The 17064-nt window shown below is 59.4% G+C and overlaps 1 protein-coding gene across 1 annotated transcript in view; it reads right to left on the bottom strand.

The window, feature by feature from the left end:
• GFRA2 (GDNF family receptor alpha 2) overlaps positions 1-17064 on the bottom strand; it is a 59806-nt gene that overhangs the window by 40836 nt on the left and 1906 nt on the right. The window contains exons 2-3 of the mRNA XM_053270303.1: positions 4996-5313; positions 552-635 (exon numbers count right to left, since the gene is read on the bottom strand). Of these exons, the coding sequence (XP_053126278.1) occupies positions 552-635; positions 4996-5313 (402 nt within the window). The remainder of the gene's footprint in view (positions 1-551; positions 636-4995; positions 5314-17064) is intronic.

Here is a 17064-nt window from a genome sequence, read left to right on the forward strand (position 1 = left end):
CTGGAAAAGTCAGGTCGCCAAGTGGGGGCCTCTGGGACAGCCACTCCAGATGGCCCGCTGCCCTCGGCTGCCCCAGGCCACGTGCTCCAGGGCCACCGCTACCCCCCTCCACAAACCAAGGTCCAGAGTGGCTGGCCTGGAGACAGCAAGAAGAGGGTGGGATCCTGCCCAGGGCTGAGCCACAGCAGGGAACCAAAGCCATTCAGAGGAAGCAAGCAAGGCGTGCCCCCTCCCAGCCACCCAATCATGACCAGGCGGGCGAAGGACTCACCACCCACCCACCCCAAGCAGGAAAGGCTCTCGGGACTATTCCCCCGGAGGCAGACATGAGAGGATGTTCTGTCCAGAGGACCCAGGCATGAGGCCACAGATCCCAAACGGTGCTTTCTGGATCCCAGCCCCGTCCCATGAGCTGATCCCTCCGGAAGCTGCTGCAGAATGGAGCTTCCTGGCGGAGCAGGAGAGCAGGGGGGCCCACTTCTCTTGGGGCTCTGCCATCACGGGGGGGGGGGGAGCAGGGAGCCAGCTGGGCTGGGCTGGGGGTTCATTACCTGAGACAATTGAAGCGAGTCTGAATATATCCGAGAGACGAGAGGAGGCTGGCTCGTAGGGGGAGGCTTCGTAAAACTCTTCTCCTGGGATGGGAAGGAAACGGGAGAGTTAGCCAGCTCGCTGGGCGAGAGAGCAGCTGAGCAGCCCCTGGCGGGGGCAAGCCACTCTGAGACAGGGGCCCCAGCTACAGCGCCCCTGGGGTGGGCATCCGGAACCCGTGGCATCTGCATGAGCCCCTCACATGGCTGCCCTCCTAGGGAATCCTCCTAGGGAGCACCAAAGGGGCGAGAGGAACCGCCACAACTCATTTATTCATCAATCATCTAGAAGCAGCGGGAAGCAGCGAGGTGGCCAAATTTTCAGAGGATACCAAACTCTTTCTGGTAGTGAAATCCAAAACAGGAGCTCCAAAAGGATCTCTCCCAACTGGGGGAGTGGGCGACAAAATGGCAAATGCAGTTCAGTGCTGGCAAGTGTCAAGTGATGCACATTGGGACGAAAACCCCTAACTTCAAGTATATGCTGATGGGATCCGAGCTGTCGGTGTCGGACCAGGAGAGGGATCTTGGGGTCGTGGTGGACAGCTCGTGGAAAGTGTCGACTCAATGGTGGCAGTAAAAGAGGCCAATTCCATGCTAGGGATCATTAGGAAGGGGATTGAAAATAAAACAGCTGATATTATAATGCCCTTATACAAAACTATGGTGCGGCCACACCTGGAGTACTGCGTACAATTCTGGTCACCACATCTAAAAAGATGTGAGATTTACATATCAGGCAGTATAAGAAAGATATGATAAATTAAAAAAATTAAAAAGGACATTGTAGAACTGGAAAAGGTGCAGAAGAGGGCTACCAAGATGATCAGGGGCCTAGAGCACCTTCCTTATGAGGCAAGACTACAACACCTGGGGCTATTTAGTTTAGAAAAAAGATGACTTAGGGGAGACATGATAGAGGTCTATAAAATCATGCATGGTGTGGAGAAAGTGGCTAGAGAGAAATTCTTCTCCCTCTCCCATCACACTAGAACCAGGGGCCATCCCATGAAATTGATTTCAGGAAATCTAGGACCAACAAACAGAAGTCCTTTTTCACACAATGCATAATCCTCTTGTGGAATTCTCTGCCACAAGATGTGGTGACAGCCAACAGCCTGGGTGGCTTTAAGAGGGGTTTGGAGAACTTCCTGGAGGAGAGGTCTATCATCAGCTACTAGTCGGAGGGCTATAGGCCACCTCCAGCCTCAAAGGGAGGATGCCTCTGAGTCCCAGTTGCAGGGGAGTCACAGCAGGAGGGAGGGCCTGCCCCTTTCAGCTCCTGCCTGTGGGCTTCCAGCGGCATCTGTGGAGGCTGGACTAGGTGGGCTTCCTTGGGCCTGATCCAGCAGGGCTTGTCTTATGTTCTTAACTCAAGGGCTGGGCAGGGGGTGAGAATCCGAGGGGCACACTGTGTTTCTTCCAGCCTCTCTCACAACATCCGATCTGAGGCTGCTGGGGAATGAGCTTCAGGGGAGTTGCAGCAGGAGAGACGGAGGCTCCAGACCTCTCTCGGGGGGGGGGGGGGGGGCTGCTGCAGGGCTGCTTCCCTCTGCCCCTCCCTTCCCCACCACCCCTCATGAAGCAGCTGCTGGGAAAGGGCTCTGCTGCTGCTCTGCAGAAACACAAGCCTATTGACAAGCAAGAGGCCCCAAGGGAGGGCCGACTCCCTCCGTGGCGGACAGCTATTAAGCTATTAATGCATCGCATTATCAGGAGCCTTCCCCACTGCCAGGGCCCCCCCCCCATCAAGGGGACCAGAGCGCTCCCCTTCCCTCCTCCTGAAGTAGCTGGACAGAGGGGCGGGGGGGCAGTGGGGGAGGGGGGCCTGGGCTGAGGTGCTCCCGCCAGGGCCCCTCTTTGCAGGGCCCAGGAGGGCAAGGGGTGGGAGGGGCCTGGCAGCCCCGGAAAGGCCAGAGCGCCCAGGAGAGGTGCCCCCTCTGCCCGCAGGTGGGCCGGCCCTGCTGCCCTTCCCAGCATCCCACAGCCATACTGCCATCCCAAGCACCGGTGGGTGGGAAGGCAATGAGGACCCTGGCCCCAGGATGGGGAGGGCAGCGGGGCCCCTCCCTCATCGGTCGGCCAGATCTCCCTTGGCCTGGACTTGGTGGCACAGGCTGGGATCAGGGAGGGCAACAGGCAGAGGGCCATTTGCAGCTGGAGGAGAGGCTGGCAGAAGGGATGTGCTGACCTCGGGGAGGAAGGAGAGACGAAGGGCCAGAGAGCGGGGCAGTGGCCCTTTCACTAGGGAGCACGGAGGCCCCTCTGGGGCTTCTCTTCTAGACTGCTTTGCCAAGGCCATCAATAACGAGATATCAGGAGAACTTTGCTGCACCCTGGGAAAGTCACCTTGTCTGAAAAGGGTGCGGAACTTCTCCGCTGAGCTGGCGAGAGGCACAACTGACCTCCAGGGAAAAGCCTCACCAGGGAGGAGAGGGAAGTGGCGCTGCCGGGCAGAGCTCAACCCTCATGCATAAGAGGTAGGAGGGCCCGGGACACACAGGCAGCCGCCAGGGGGCCGCATTCTGAATGGGGCGTGGAGGGCGGCTCTGGCTGCTTCTCAGCCTTTTCAGTTATGGAGGAGCAGGCTCGCTTGGCCAATGAAGCCCCCGGGGGGGGCGGGGTGCCCCAAAGCTGCCCCTCTGGCCTCAGAGTCTGGCCTCAGTTGCACTAGGGCTGCAAAGGACGAGAGCTGTAGCTACGCACAGCCCCCGCCCACCTCTGTGCTCCCCATCAAGGGAGCACAGCCTTTCTCCGCCCCACTCTTCTGCTTCTCCCAGTTGCTCGTAAGGACAAAATCTGGGCTGTAAGTGGACTGCTGATGCTTTGATCCACACAAGTTTGCAACAAGGAACCTCCAGGTCGGGAAGGCTGCGTATCCCAGCAGCCAGAGGCCTGAGGGAGACCTGGGTTCCAGTCCCACCGCCGCTGTGGCTGCGCTGGATGGCTATGGAGAGCAGGGGCGTATCTATGGTGGGGCAGGCAGGGCAAGTGCCCCGGGCACCACTTGAAGGGGGGCGCCATTTTTTAAAATTTTATTTTTTTAAAAAAAATGGCCACTGAAAACAAAATGGCCACCGTGCATGCTCAAGTGGCCTCTATGAGGCCCTAGGCCATGCCAGGCCTTACAGAGGCCATTTGAGCATGTGTGGTGGCCATTTTGTTTTCAGTAGCCATTAAAAATATATATATTTTTAAAATGGCCACCACACATGCTCCAATGGTCTCTGCGAGGCCCTAGAGGCCAGCAGGGGGAGGGGTAACCTTTGCAGACCCCTCCATGGCCTTTAGGAAGCCCCCTGAAGGGGCTACAGGTAATTCTTTAAAAAAATATTCATATTCAGATTGGCACTAGCTACAGAGAATTAACGCTTGTGAATACTGGGCTGAAGCTTATGAGCTAGGATTATATTCATTTGCTCTTACTTTGCTTCTTGTGATAAGTGAGTTAAATGTGATGTCTTGCTAATATGGCTATTAATGGTGAGTTTGTCTTTGAATCAGTGTGAAATCCTTAATATTAAGGCCCACTGGGAGTTTCTTACTCTCTTTCTCTCATTTTAACTGTCTTTCTGAAATACTAGAATATATTCCAAGCAGTGACCTGGTTTACTCTGCATATCCTTTAATTATTTTCAGAGTATCTGGGAAAAGTCAAATTCTCCATTGATTTTTAAAACTTATGTAATAGTGATGCTACAATGCATAGTAGAGAATTAGACAGGCACTTCTGTTTAGTTTTCCAAGTACACCTCCACAGAGTATTTGTGTATTTCATGAGCCCCAGCATACTGAAATTTGTAGTTTTCCAGCATTTTTTGTTCTGGCTACATCCACTGCTAAATAGTTTTTGAAATATTAAAAGATTAACGAGCTTGACTTGTATTTTTGAGCTGATATTATGGTAAAGTTATCTGAACGCTGGGTGTCAGATGCTTGGACAGGGGGCGCAATTTCAGTGCTTGCCCTGGGCGCTATTTTCCCTAGAGACGCCTCTGGTGGAGAGCCCTCTAGCGCCCGTGAGCTGCCCTCGTGCCATTTCTGCCGTGTGAGGATGAGGGTGCGATTCCTGCAGCGGGAGAGAGTCAGCCCAGCCCTTCATTCTAGCCCCTGCAGGAGTCACTTGCCCCCTCCAGAGGGACGGAACAGGCCCCAGGCGGCCCACCTCGTCCAGCCTCCCGATTCACACCGTGGCCCACCGGATGCCGGCACTGGGAGCCTGCAGCAGGAGCCAAAAGGGGCCGGCCCTCCCTCCTGAGGAGACTCCCCTGCCACTGGGACTGCCTTGGCGGAGAGCTCACCTGGGCGGTTCCCGGGGCTCTCCAGGGCGGCACATCCAGCCCGGATCCCCCCCCCGCCCCGCCCCGCCCCGCCCGCCCCGCGCAGAGTGCTCAGCTCAGCTCACCCCCCGCCAGGCCGAGGTGGAGGCTCCAGTAGATCTGCAGGCAGGGCAGCTCCTTCCTCATGCCGCGCTTGCAGTGGCAGTTGTAGAGCTGGCTCTCCTGCAGCACCTCCAGGGCGGCCTGGCACTCCTTGTTGGCCAGCATGGTGTTCCGGTCCCGGCCGGCCACGCACTGGCGCAGGGTGCGGTAGCGGGAGCTGCAGCTGGCCTCCGCCGCGCACAGCTCGTTGGCCTGGACGCAGTCCACGGGGGCCCGCCAGCCCTGGGGATCCTGGGCAGCCAGCAGGGAGGGGGCAGCCCAGGCGGGCAGCAGCACCTCGTCTGGAGCGGCAGGAGAGAGAAGGCGGAGAAGGGCGCCGCGTGAGCGGAGGAGCTGGGGGCCGCCCCCACCCACCGGAGCCCAGCCCCTCTCCCTCCAGAGAGGCCCCCCCACCCCCCAGCCGCAATCTCGCCTGCCCACCAGCACCTGTTACTGTGACCACTTTGCAAAAGGAGTCTACAAGGGTCATCTCCCAGAAAACCTCCGGGTTGGAGAATTCACAGTAGACGAGCCACTGGAATCAATCCCAAATCACCAGGAGTGAGTCAGAGGAGTGAAGGGGACCCCCCCAAAATGACCCCACCCCCTGAAATGACTCCCCTGACCCCCAGAAATCGCAGGGGGGCCCAAAATTGAGGAAACATATTGCCAAACCGTGGCTACTCAGGTCGTGGTTGGTGAGACCAGCCACAGTTTCCCGGTTGCGGAAACTCAACCGGCAGTTGGTGAGGGGCGACTGCGTGGCCAAAGAGGTCCTCACAGAGACACCAGCAACCAGTCCTACAGAGATGCTGGGCCGGGGCTGGGGAGGGAGCCAGGACCTCCGGCCTTCAGGACGAGCATCTTCTGAGGAAAGCGAACCGGGTCCATGCCTGGCCGGCTGGGAGCTTGAGGCCCAGCCTGCCCCAGTACACTCCACACACCCCAAGCACTGCAAGGGCGTTCTTCTTCCCAGACCTCTGTAAAAGACTACGAACTCCTCCTTCCACTCTGCATGTGGCTGCGGTCAGCAGCAGGATGAGGCCACCCAGCATCCTTTCACAGGCCAACTCCTGTGAGGAGCCCAGGAGCTACCGCTGGCCGCCGTGTCCTCCAGAGCCCAGGCCAGGGGCTTTCCCAGGTCTCAGGCAGGCAGGAGGAGGTCTTTCCCATCCCCTGATCCCTTCAACTGGAGATGCTGCCAGCAGGGATTGAACCTGAGGCCTCTGCACTCAAAGCAGATGCCCCACCACTGCTGAGCTCTGGCCCTTCCCCAAAAGACACCACTTATGAGCTGATGCACCCGCCTGATGCCAAGGCAGACCCTTGCTCCATGCCGCTTAGCCCTGACGACTCTGGCCAGCAGTGGCTTCTCCCTGCCCTCCCTGGAGAAGCGGCCACCAGGGATTCAGCTGGGGCCCTTCTGCATGTTGAGCACTGTCGCTGAGCAACCGCCCTTCTTCCCCTGAAACACAAAACCCATGAAGCAGAGCTTGCGCCGCCATGCAGCATCCCAAAGGATGTGTGAGCTAACCATGGCCTCTCTATGTGATGCTGGGCCCTTTCCAAATTAAACCCGACAACAGTGGTGAAATGCTTCAGCTGGGCAGGATCATATTGGAAACAACCCCCAGAATCTCAAACTCCTACAACAGGAAAATACAGCTCCTGCTTTGCCACGCACATGCAATGTTGTAGCACTATATCGCAAAGATTGAATCCGCAAGAAGGCATCAGAAATGTGGACGGCACCTCGCTGTCAGCACAGGGGCTGCGGTGTCACCATACTGGAAGTACGGAAGCACACTTCGCAGATCTGTCGCGACCCTGTGGTGGGATTGAATCTGGGGTGAAGGTCTGTGATGGGCCAAAGGTGGGATGGACACCTAGCAATGCAATCAAATGAAAGCCAGGCAGCTGTTGGGCTCCCCCCAGGCCCCGATCCATACCCATGGGCAGTGCAACCACCCACTCCTTGGAGGCAGGAAGCTTGTGCCTGATCTCCGGGGAGGACCCAACTGTGCTCCGAGCCCCCGCCAGCCCACATGCCCTCCAAGGGAGCCACCCTGGCCATTCATGGGCTGGCCTCAGGCTCCAGCCAGGAAGCCGGACAGGGATCAGGCGGCCTCCCTCCTCCTACCCCAGTCCAGCAGCAAGTCCAGAGTTGGACCCCGGCCAGGGATTCCGGTTGCTCTCCTTTCCCCAAAGCCAACACACAAAGCGCAGAAGCCAGCCACAGAACACGCCTCCAGGCCCTTCCCCTCGAGCAAGTCCAGAGAGAAGCAGCCACGGGCTCCAGCCGAAGGGGACACGCATCGGCCCACTCCGCCCCCGCGGAAAGGCAAGCCAGGCAGAGGGACCGGCAGCACGGCCCCCACACCTTCCTTGAGGCGCTCTGCCTCCTCCAGAGTGGCACATGGGCAGCAGCCCCAGGCTGGGAAGTGGGGCCCTCGCGGGCTCTGGGCAGACACCTCCCTGGCACACCTGCTGCAGCCACAGCTCCAGCCCACTGGGAGTCCCTCCAGCCTGACCCCCAGTCTCTGCAGGGCTTCCCCGGATGATCCAGGAGGGTGGGGGGGGCCTTTCCTCCCCCTCCAGCCCCAGACTCCTTTGTTCTCGGCTGCACAGACAGATGGCGAGGCTCTCCGCAGCAGTGGCTTCCCTGTGCCGCTGTCTGGCAGGTGATGCTTTTTTGTCAGTGTCGAACACCAAACTGCCAACATGCCTTGGGAGGGAAGGTCACAGCTGAGTGCTAAGTGGAGATGTTACTGCCACTGCCTGCCTGCTGGGGGGCAACGGGGAGCGGGGGGGCGGGACAGGCTGCTCAGCACTGCCAGGTCTCCTCCGATTTGATCGCAAGCCTCGTCGTTATCACGGTCTGAGTTTGATGGAGGCGAGATGAGCAGCAAGCGTCACGCCAGCTGGACTCGAACCCCTGAACGTTCCTTTCCAGGGCTGAGGTGGGCCAGGCGTTCTTGGGATTTATGGCCCCAGGCTGACCGGCTCCTCTCCTGCCCGAGGCTCCACAGCAACTCCCACACTCCGGCCAGAGGCTCCGGGGAATGAGCAGGAGAACCGCAGCAGGAGAGGCTGGGCAGGAGTTCCAAGGCAGCCACCCCTCCGGAGGCAGCTCTCCCCCTCCCACTCCAGGCTCTGTGATGGCCACATTGCACTTCTGGCACTGGGGCCGCCCCCCACCCTGCAGGAGGCGCTGACCTGCTGCTGCTGCTGCTGCTGCTGCTATACCTACAGCTATTTCTAGACTGCTTTTCAGCAAAACATAGAAGAATAAAGAAAGACGTGAATGGATAAGGAGCCAGTCCCCAAAGGTCTCAGAAGCTAAATCACGTCAGTTTAGAGGGCTCAGACTCACGTAGCAGACACCAGCCACCGCCACTGGAGGGATGTGCTGCGCTGGGGCCGGAGAGGGCCGGTAGCTCTCCGCCGGCTGCTCAATGCAAGAGAATCAGCCGCCCGTCAAAGGGGGCTCTTCTTGGCTCTGCTAACTGAGCAGGCACAGACCCAGCTGCCTTCCCCTGAGTCAGGCCCAGGTCCGGGGCGGCCCCTCAGTGAGGCGAGGTGAACCGGTTGCCTCAGACGCTGGAGGGCTTTGGGGGCAAGGTGCTCCCCCCCCACTGCCCTTGGAGGGAGCAGCTCTTCAGGACCACGCTTGGCCAGGAGCCCCTCCCGACCTCCCCCCACCCTTGGCAAAGCTGGCAGGAAGCACAAGAGAGAAGAGGAGGCTGCCGGCCTGGGCCAGGTTTGAAAGAGGAGCTGTTTCCCGCCCACCCAGAGCCAGGAGCCAGGCAGTGCCCACTGGGCCCCTCCTCTCGGCACCTCAGTGCCTTGGGCCACCCCTGCCCTGGTCCAGCTAGCCCACGGTGGCCCACACCGCCAGGCGGGGGCAGCAGCCACAGCTTCCCCAGATTCCTTGGCAATGCCAGCAGGGTGAAGCCGTGGCCTTCTGCAGGCGGTGCCGGGCTCTGCTCCTGACCTGCAGGCCTCCCCAGCGTGGGGAGCCCCTGGCTTCTGCCGCCCCCGCCCGGGGGGGAGGAGGGAGCCCTTCTCCGGCTCCTTCCATCAGGTGCTGCCTGGGAGGAGGTGGCTGGAGAGGGCCAAGAGCCCCCCAGGAGGAGGCCCCCACCCAGCAGCAGCCGCAGAGGGCAGCCCGGGCGGGAGGGAGCTGTCTGGAGCTCCGCCCCCGCAGACCCCAGCACCGCCACGGCGGGGGCCTCCCTGGGACCGCAGAGCCCTTGCAGGGAGGGGCCGAGTCCCCCCAGGGCCAGCCTGAGTGAGCAGCCCGACAGGAGGGGCTGCTGCTGCTGCTGCTGCTGCTGCTGCTGCTGCTGCTGCTGAGTGGGGCAGCCCACTGGTGTCTAGGCTACCTCATTCAGACCAGTGAAGCAAGGAAGGTGCGTATTTTTCTGGAGGATGTTCTGTGGCTCTGTTTCCCCACAGAAACCTTTCCATTTCTAACAACGCATTATTTCACAAAATTAATTAACAGCATAATGAAGGGCCACAATAGCAGTCAAATGGGCAATTTCAAAGTTTTAATTCACTTTCTTCAGGTGTGACTCCTTAGGATGCAGCCAAGCAGAGAAGCATGCACAGCTCTTCCGGCCTGTTAAAATCTGTACTTGAACAGACTTCGACGCCTTCCTCCCCGCCCCCACTTAACATTTAAACTACGCACCTGAAAAGGGTGGTATTGAATTTCTGTGTCTTAAACACTCACACGGATTCCAATAAAAATGACGTCCAAGTAAAGATTTAAAGCTGCTTGAATATTCAAGGTGCTTTCCCACTCTCCCTGCCTCTTAATCAAAATTTCAGTCCAAACCTCTTTGACTACTGGGAAAACTTCTGAATTGTTTACATAGCATGTAAAATTGGACATGATGGTGTCTTCTTCTTTTTTAAAGTTTTGTTCAGTAAATAAAAGTCCAACATGCTAAACAAGATCCCAGTTGATTCAGGACATCAGAAAACATCACACCCCACATCCGATGCGGAATTTTCTGGAAAACCAACATCATCACTTCTGACTGCAGGTGGAGGTTCACATAACAGAATATGCTACCCCAGAAATCTGGAATGTTGCGGGAAATGGTTCGAAGACAGCTTCCCCCAGGCAGGCAAATTTTCTGTGGGTGAGGGAAATGTTTCTTTTCAGGGAAGAACCGTGAGTAGGACAGCCCAGACACAAGTCTGCCTCCTCCATGAGAATCAGACCAGTCCTCAGCCAGGATTGTTGGCTGTGCTGGACCCAGACAGGGCCGGCCAAGAGATGCCGCTGCCTGGAGCAAATCCCCAAGCGCTGGTGCCTCCTCTTGGCTCTCGCTTCCTGCTAAGACACCTCAACTGACCCTGACTGGGTTTCCTCCCTTTCAAACCTCAAAAGGAAGAAAGGAGACCGGGGGGGGGAGCAGTGCGGTGCCAGCCTGCCTTCTTCTCCCTGCAGGCTGTCCATGGGGAAGGGGGCTCGCTGGGCTGCCAGGCCACCCCTGAGAGCTGGCCCGTCCCCTGCTGCCACCGAGCAGGTGCCCTATTCACCCTGCCCCATGGCAAGGCCGGCCCTGACCCCACATTACACCAAGCCCTTGGAAGATGCATGAAACCCCTGGGAAGGCACTGAACCAAAGAATCTGCACTCCTTCCTTCCTTCCTTCCAGGGTACATAAGAACAGCCCTGCTGGATCAGGCCCAAGGAGGCCCATCTAGTCCAGCATCCTGTTTCGCACAGTGGCCCACCAGATGCCGCTGGGAGCCACAGGCAGGAGTTGAAGGCGTGCCCCTCACCTGCCATTACTCCCCTGCAACTCCCCTGCCATTACTTCTGGGTAGGCCAGAAGAGAGCACAGAGCAAGGACTGACCAGGCAGTCCACGCAGTTCTCTGCCCCACGGTGGCGGTTTGCTTTCCTGACAGCCAGGCAGGAAGGGCTGCCCCAAGCGGAGTGTGACCCCTTCACCACCGCAGACCCAGACAATCTTCCAGCAGCTGAAGGGGACATCAGCTCCCTCCCAAAAGAGCTCCCTGGCCAGAGGGCCTTGCACTGCTCATGGAGGCCCCCTTTTTACTTCCCATTTTCTAAAAAGAAACCTTGCGGCGCCTTTAAGGGAGGCCGGGACTTGAAATGCAGGAAGCAAGGCCAGAACGCAAAGAGTTGGTGAGCCTGTCCACATGCACTGATCGAGGCAAACATCTGTTGACCTGCTGGTCCAGTGCATGTGCAGCAACCAGCAGGAGGTCTTCACGTTCTCTATTGCTGCCTTTACGGGCAGGTGTGCTGCCCCCCTTGGTGATGAAGAATGAGCTCCCTCGTCACTTCTGCTTGAAGAAGAGTTCTGTGCAACTCAAGGACTCACACGCTAGAGCCTATGAGGCCAAGACAGAATAGACAGCCCAGCAGCCCTCCAGCTTCCCTTTCTGGGACTGAGAACCACCCAGCCCATGTCAGGGCTCAGGCAGAGGAGCCTCTAGCAGGAGTGGGCCACTGCGGGAAACAGGAGGCTGGGCTAGATAGTAGGGAAGTGCAAAAGGTTTCAGTGTTGAAACGGGCTGTTTCAAGTGTTTCGAGCTCAAAACAAAATGCCCTTTAAATAAAGGGCCTGTGGTTTGTTTTGTTTGTGAGATAGTGTTGTGGCAAGAAATGGACAGTGGCAGGTCTGTGTGTGTGTGCGTTGTGTGCACATGCACACAAGTAATACCTCTTGGTGATTGCTGTGATGAGCTCCATGTCTGGCCGCGTGCTTCATTCACAGCTCTGGGCTGCTCTGCAACCTGCATTGCAAGGTGTTGTACATTTGTCTTGTCCATGCAAGCCTAGATTAGGCTGGAAGCCTGCGGGAGGCGTGCCAAGACCAAGGGGGGCGTTTGCTTGACAGGGAGCCATGCCTGAGAGAGCCCCTGGCTACAAAAGAGGGCGAGGGGAATGCTGCCAAGCACCAGGGCAGAGAAGCAGGCATGGCTGGGGCCCACCACACAGGAGCCGGGGTGAGCAGGAGCTGGCGGGGAAGCCCAGACCCCGGCCTTGCCTGCTGATGGGAGCCCCCGGCTGAAAGGCTGCGTGCGTTGCCTAGAGGCAGGCTGGGACTCCCCTGGCTCCCGGAAGGAGCACCCTTGCTGAAGGAGGCATTCTGTCCCACCAACAGAGGACGAGCAGCTCATCCCCTCGACACCCGCGCAGTGGCCTCCTCGCCCTGCCAGACGGACCTGCAGCTCCTCAGCCAAGGACCCCTCCCTGTTCTTTCTCTCTCCAGGCACAGAAAAGGAAGCTGCTTTCTGCTGAGGCAGACACTGGTCCGTTGGACCCAGCACTGTCGACACGGACCGGCAGCAGCTCTTCAGGTCTCAGCTGCCCACCTCTCTCTCTCCAGCAACCTTTGCCCCTCCTCCCATTTGCTCCAGGGCCAATGAGCAAAACATAGGGACACAGGAAGCTGCCTTCCACTGAGTCAGACCCTTGGTCCACCTAGCTGAGTCTTGTCTTCACAGACTGGCAGAGGCTTATCCATGTTTGCAGGAAGGATTCACTCTCCCAGCCCTATCTCCTTGGAGATGCTGCCAGGGAGGGAACTGGGAACCTAGATGCTCTTCCCAGAGCGGCTCCATCATCCCCTTAAGGGGGACTCTCTTCCAGGGCTCACACTTCTAGTCTCCCATCCATATGCAGCCAGGGCAGACCCTGCTTAGCTCAGGGGAGAGGTCATGCTTGCTGCCACCAGGCCAGCTCTTAAGACCCTCTTTCCCGGAGGCCCCGTCCGCCCTCAGGGCGCCTTTTCCCTTCTTGCACTCTTCCAGTCTGGCCTGTCCAGGAATGTTGCCCGCTTAGGCAGGGCAGCTCCCCCGACCCCACCCACTCACAGGCAGCTCTTTGGCTAAGGAGCATTGCTGGGGCGGGAGGGGAGCCCCCCCCTCCCCATCCTTGGCTCCTCCTTGCTCTCTGGGCCCCGGAAGCCCTGGTCCCCTCCCTCCGGCCAGAGCCACCCTCTGCTCCCCCAGCGCACCTCCTGCCCATCACGGAAGCGAGACAGCGACACCTACAGGCCGAGGGGGGCTCTGCGGCTCCTGCTGGAGGTCTCCTGCTCTCCTGTCTGCTCTGCTGCAAGTCCCAGCTCAGCCCAGCAGCCGCCACCGCCAGGAGGAGGAGGGTCCTCCTCGCTCTTCCCCAGAGGCTCACGGGCACTGCGCCCAGGTCACCCAGCCCTGGCCAGCAGCCGCGAGCCTGGGAAGGCAAGGCCAGCCCTTCGGCAGCAGGCAGGCAGGGAAGCCAGAAGGGAGCAGCCAGGCTGGGCCAAGGAGGGAAGGTGAAAGGACCGGCAGTGGAGGGGGGGGGTCTCGGGCACTGGCCACTTCCTGCCTTCAGTGGCGCTGCTGCCAGCCTGTCCCCCCACCCCACCCCACCCCGGGGAATTCAGGGCCAGCCACATGCCTCACAGCACCTCCAAACAAGGGGGAGAGAGCAGCAGCAGCAGCAGCGTCCATTCCTTCGAGGGAGTGCTGTGCCAGTCCCAGCGGCACAGGGGGGGGGAGAGCCCGGGGGGGCACTTGCTACAATGTGGCAGGGGAGGGGCACACACAGCCCAGAACAAAGATTAGACATGTTTATGAAACGGCAGCGATGGGCAATGATAATTGGGGGGGGCACTCAGTCTCTGCATTTAAAGCGGAAACGAAATGTGCTAACCGGTTTTGCAAATGTTTTGCATTTAAGAGAAGGTGGGTCACTCCTCACCACTAAGAGGAGGCGTGTCAGCCAGGAGTGGAGGCTCACAGCTCTTGCACAGCCACAAGGGGGGAGTCACCTGCTGGATGCCGAGTCGCCTCTTCCCAGCTTAGTAGGAAGTGCCCAAGAAATGCAACTACCCCCCCCCCCGGAAAAAAGTGCTCCTTGGAAGTATGTCAGTTGAGAGAGGCCCAGCTACAGAGCCAAAATGGTGGCGCATCCTTTCCTTCAAGCTCTGGGATCGACAGAGCAAGGCAGTAACTTCAGCCAACACCGCTACACTTCTGTCAATCACGGCTCACACCCCATCTGGAAAAGGCCTCCCTTGGGCAGAGCAGGACGTCTTGCATTCGATCAAACAGACACGTCTCTCTCTGGTGCTATTAGTGGAAAGTACCAGAGTCCTCCATGCTGCTTGCCGGAAGAGAGGCCCTTGCGGCCTCGCTCCAGCTGCTCCTCTCACCAGGAGGCCTCAGAGGCTGGGCAAGGCAGCGGGAAGGGTGCCCGGGAGAGGCCCAGCTCGGCAGGGAAGAGTGGCTTGGCGTGCCAAAAGGCCCAGGCTCCCGTGCGAGGATCCGGAGAGCCAAGGGGACGGGAAAGGCCCCCAGACCCCAGAGAGCCACGGGCAGGGCCCCCAGGAAGACAAAGGGGCAGCAGCTCCGCCTGGCAACAGCAAGTGGCAGAGGGGACCGTCCGTGTGGCCTTGACAGAGTCATCACCCCCCAGCAGCACTCCTAGAAACCCCCGCAGGAGACAGGACTCTGCTCCGGCAGAAAGGGAGCCTCACTCCGGGTGCTGGACTCCAGCCCACAGAAGCAGACTTGGAAATCATCACAGCCTCAGAGACACATGGGGGGTATGGGGGGGGGGCTGGGAGGAGAGCATGAAGACCAGGGAGGGGGGTCCTCCCAGCACCCGGCCCAGCCCAGGACAACCCGAAAGCAAGTCCAGCCGGAGGCAAACCGGCCTAGAACCAACAGGGGGAGGGGGGAGCCCATCCACCCAACAGCGGCCAGAAAGAGCTGCCGCCTCCGGGTCAGGCAGAGCCCAAGCGAGACTCCCACTCCTCCATCTCGGCACCCGCCCGCCCGCATCCCGGAGGCAGAGGCCTGCTGCAGGGACCGCCAGGAGGCATTTTCAAAGCTCCCAGGAGACCCACCGTCTCTGAGCTAGACAACAAGACTCCCAGGTTGGGTTTCTGCATAATTTGCAGCATATCTGTTCAACCACAAAAAGGTTGCTCTGTCAAAAATATCAACAGCAACACAGAAACAAGATGATGCACAAAGGCTGCTCAGCCTCACCAAGGGGTCTCTCTCCATCCTCCCTCCCCACCCGCACCCCCCACCCCATTCATCCTGCGCAGTCCACATCCCTGGGCCCTCAGCCGCAGCCACTGCCACCTCTCATCATTACTCCCAAGGAGGACATTGACCCTGGGACCTGGGCAGGAGGCCCGCCCCCCTTGTCACCCCAGCCACCCTCTGCTCCCATGAACGGAGACCGTCTGATTCAACCAAACCACAAGAAGCGAGAAGCCAGAGCTGGGAATCAACGGGAAGCGGAGTCTGGGTGCCGAGGTTCTTGTTCCTGAACTTGTCTGACACGGATCCCCCCCCCCCGCCCCCGCTTTCCCCAGTGCCACCAGCCCTCCCTCTGCTGCTGAGGCAGTCAACTCTTGGGAGCAGGAGTGCCCTCCTGAAGCCGGCCCCCTCCCCCCCTCCCCAGCAGTGCTGACTTGGTCTGCCCTCTTTCTTCCCCATCACTGCTGCCCCCACTCCTCAAGAGCTTTCCCAGACAGAAGAGGGAACCGCAGGCCTCAGTGGCTGGACTGTGTGTGCTTCGGTTTGGGCTCTGATCCTCCCTGGACACTGCGGGGAAGGAAGGATCCAGGACTGGTTTCAGCTTCGCAGCTCATCCTCACCCCTGCTCGACCCCTCCGGATTCTGTCAAGCGGAAGCACCAGAGTGCTGGCTGTGGGGTGGCCCGGAGGAGGAGGAGGAGGAGGAGGAGCCCAGTTTGAGCCAGATCAGAAGTCAGAGGGCGCCCTGGGCAAAAGGAGGGGTGACTGGCGGCAGCCTCCAGGCCAGCCCCTCCCTCCCTCCCTCCCTCCCTCCCCCCAAGGGCAGGCTTTGCCACCCTTGCCCTGGCCTGCTGAGCCCACCACTGGTCATGGTCCTGCTAGGGACCCTGTCCTGCCCCCCCCCCCCCGCCCCTGTCGTGCTTTATTTATTTATACATTGACATCCCGCTTTTCCTCCAAGGAGCCCAGAGCGGTGTACCACACACTTGGGTTTCTCCTCACAACACCCCTGTGAAGTAGGTTAGGCTGAGAGAGAAGTGACTGGCCCAGAGTCTTGTGGCTGCCTGGGGATTTGAACCCGGGTCTCCCCGGTCCTAGTCCAGCACTCTCGCCACTATGCCATGCTGGGTGGCACCAGGAGTCCCTGGCAAGAGTGGCGCATGGGGAGGATCTCCCACCCAGCTGCTGGCAGAGCGTGCCCTTGGCTGCTGGGGCCTCACAACCAACCCCTCCACCAGGTGGCACTTCCAGGGAGGCACCTTTAGTGCCCCCTCCCCAGTCAGGGTTTCTCTGCGGGCAGTCACATGCAGAGTTGCATTCCATCCTGTGTTCTGGGGACCTTCCTTCTCACCCGCTCCTGGGTCTGCTGGCCCTCCTGCTGCTATCTGGGGGGGGGGGTCAGCCTCTCAGAAGAGACGGGCCAGGAGCACTGGCAAAATGGCCCACAGCAGGGCTGCTGGCAGTAGAGGGCCACAGCCCTGGGAAAGGACGCTGTCCTGGGATTCCAGAGCCCCTCCAGACACACTCTGGAGCGACTCTCCCTCTCAATCTCTCTCTCTCACACACACACACACTGCTGCCGCTGCCTTTCTGCCAGGCATCACAAGCAGAAGTGTGCGGCTGCTTCCACCCGGGCCTGCAGCATACACTCCTCACTTGGCCCTCCACCAGTGATGCAACCATCCATCCATCCAGTGCAGCCTCCTGTGTGCACCTCCACGAGTCATTCCTGGCAGGGGGGGGGCACCACCAGGTTGGCACAGTGATCACTCCCCCCACCCCCGCTCTGCCCCAATAACGCTGCTATAGGCTGCAAAAGCTCTCACCCCATCTTTGTGCCCAGAGGGCATTGGTCCTCCTGGCAAAGGCGGCTTTATAAAAAATGGAGGGCGGCCCCCCCGGAATCTCTAAGGGCCAAGAAATGGGACAGTGCTGGGGTGCAGAGGTGGGGTGTGCGGGTCGGGGGGGGCCGTGGGGACCCCGCCCCCACACACGTCACTGAGCGCGTCGAAGGCACGCC

This window comes from Hemicordylus capensis, chromosome 8 (genome assembly GCF_027244095.1).
Source record: "Hemicordylus capensis ecotype Gifberg chromosome 8, rHemCap1.1.pri, whole genome shotgun sequence".
NCBI classification, from domain to species: Eukaryota; Metazoa; Chordata; class Lepidosauria; order Squamata; family Cordylidae; genus Hemicordylus; species Hemicordylus capensis.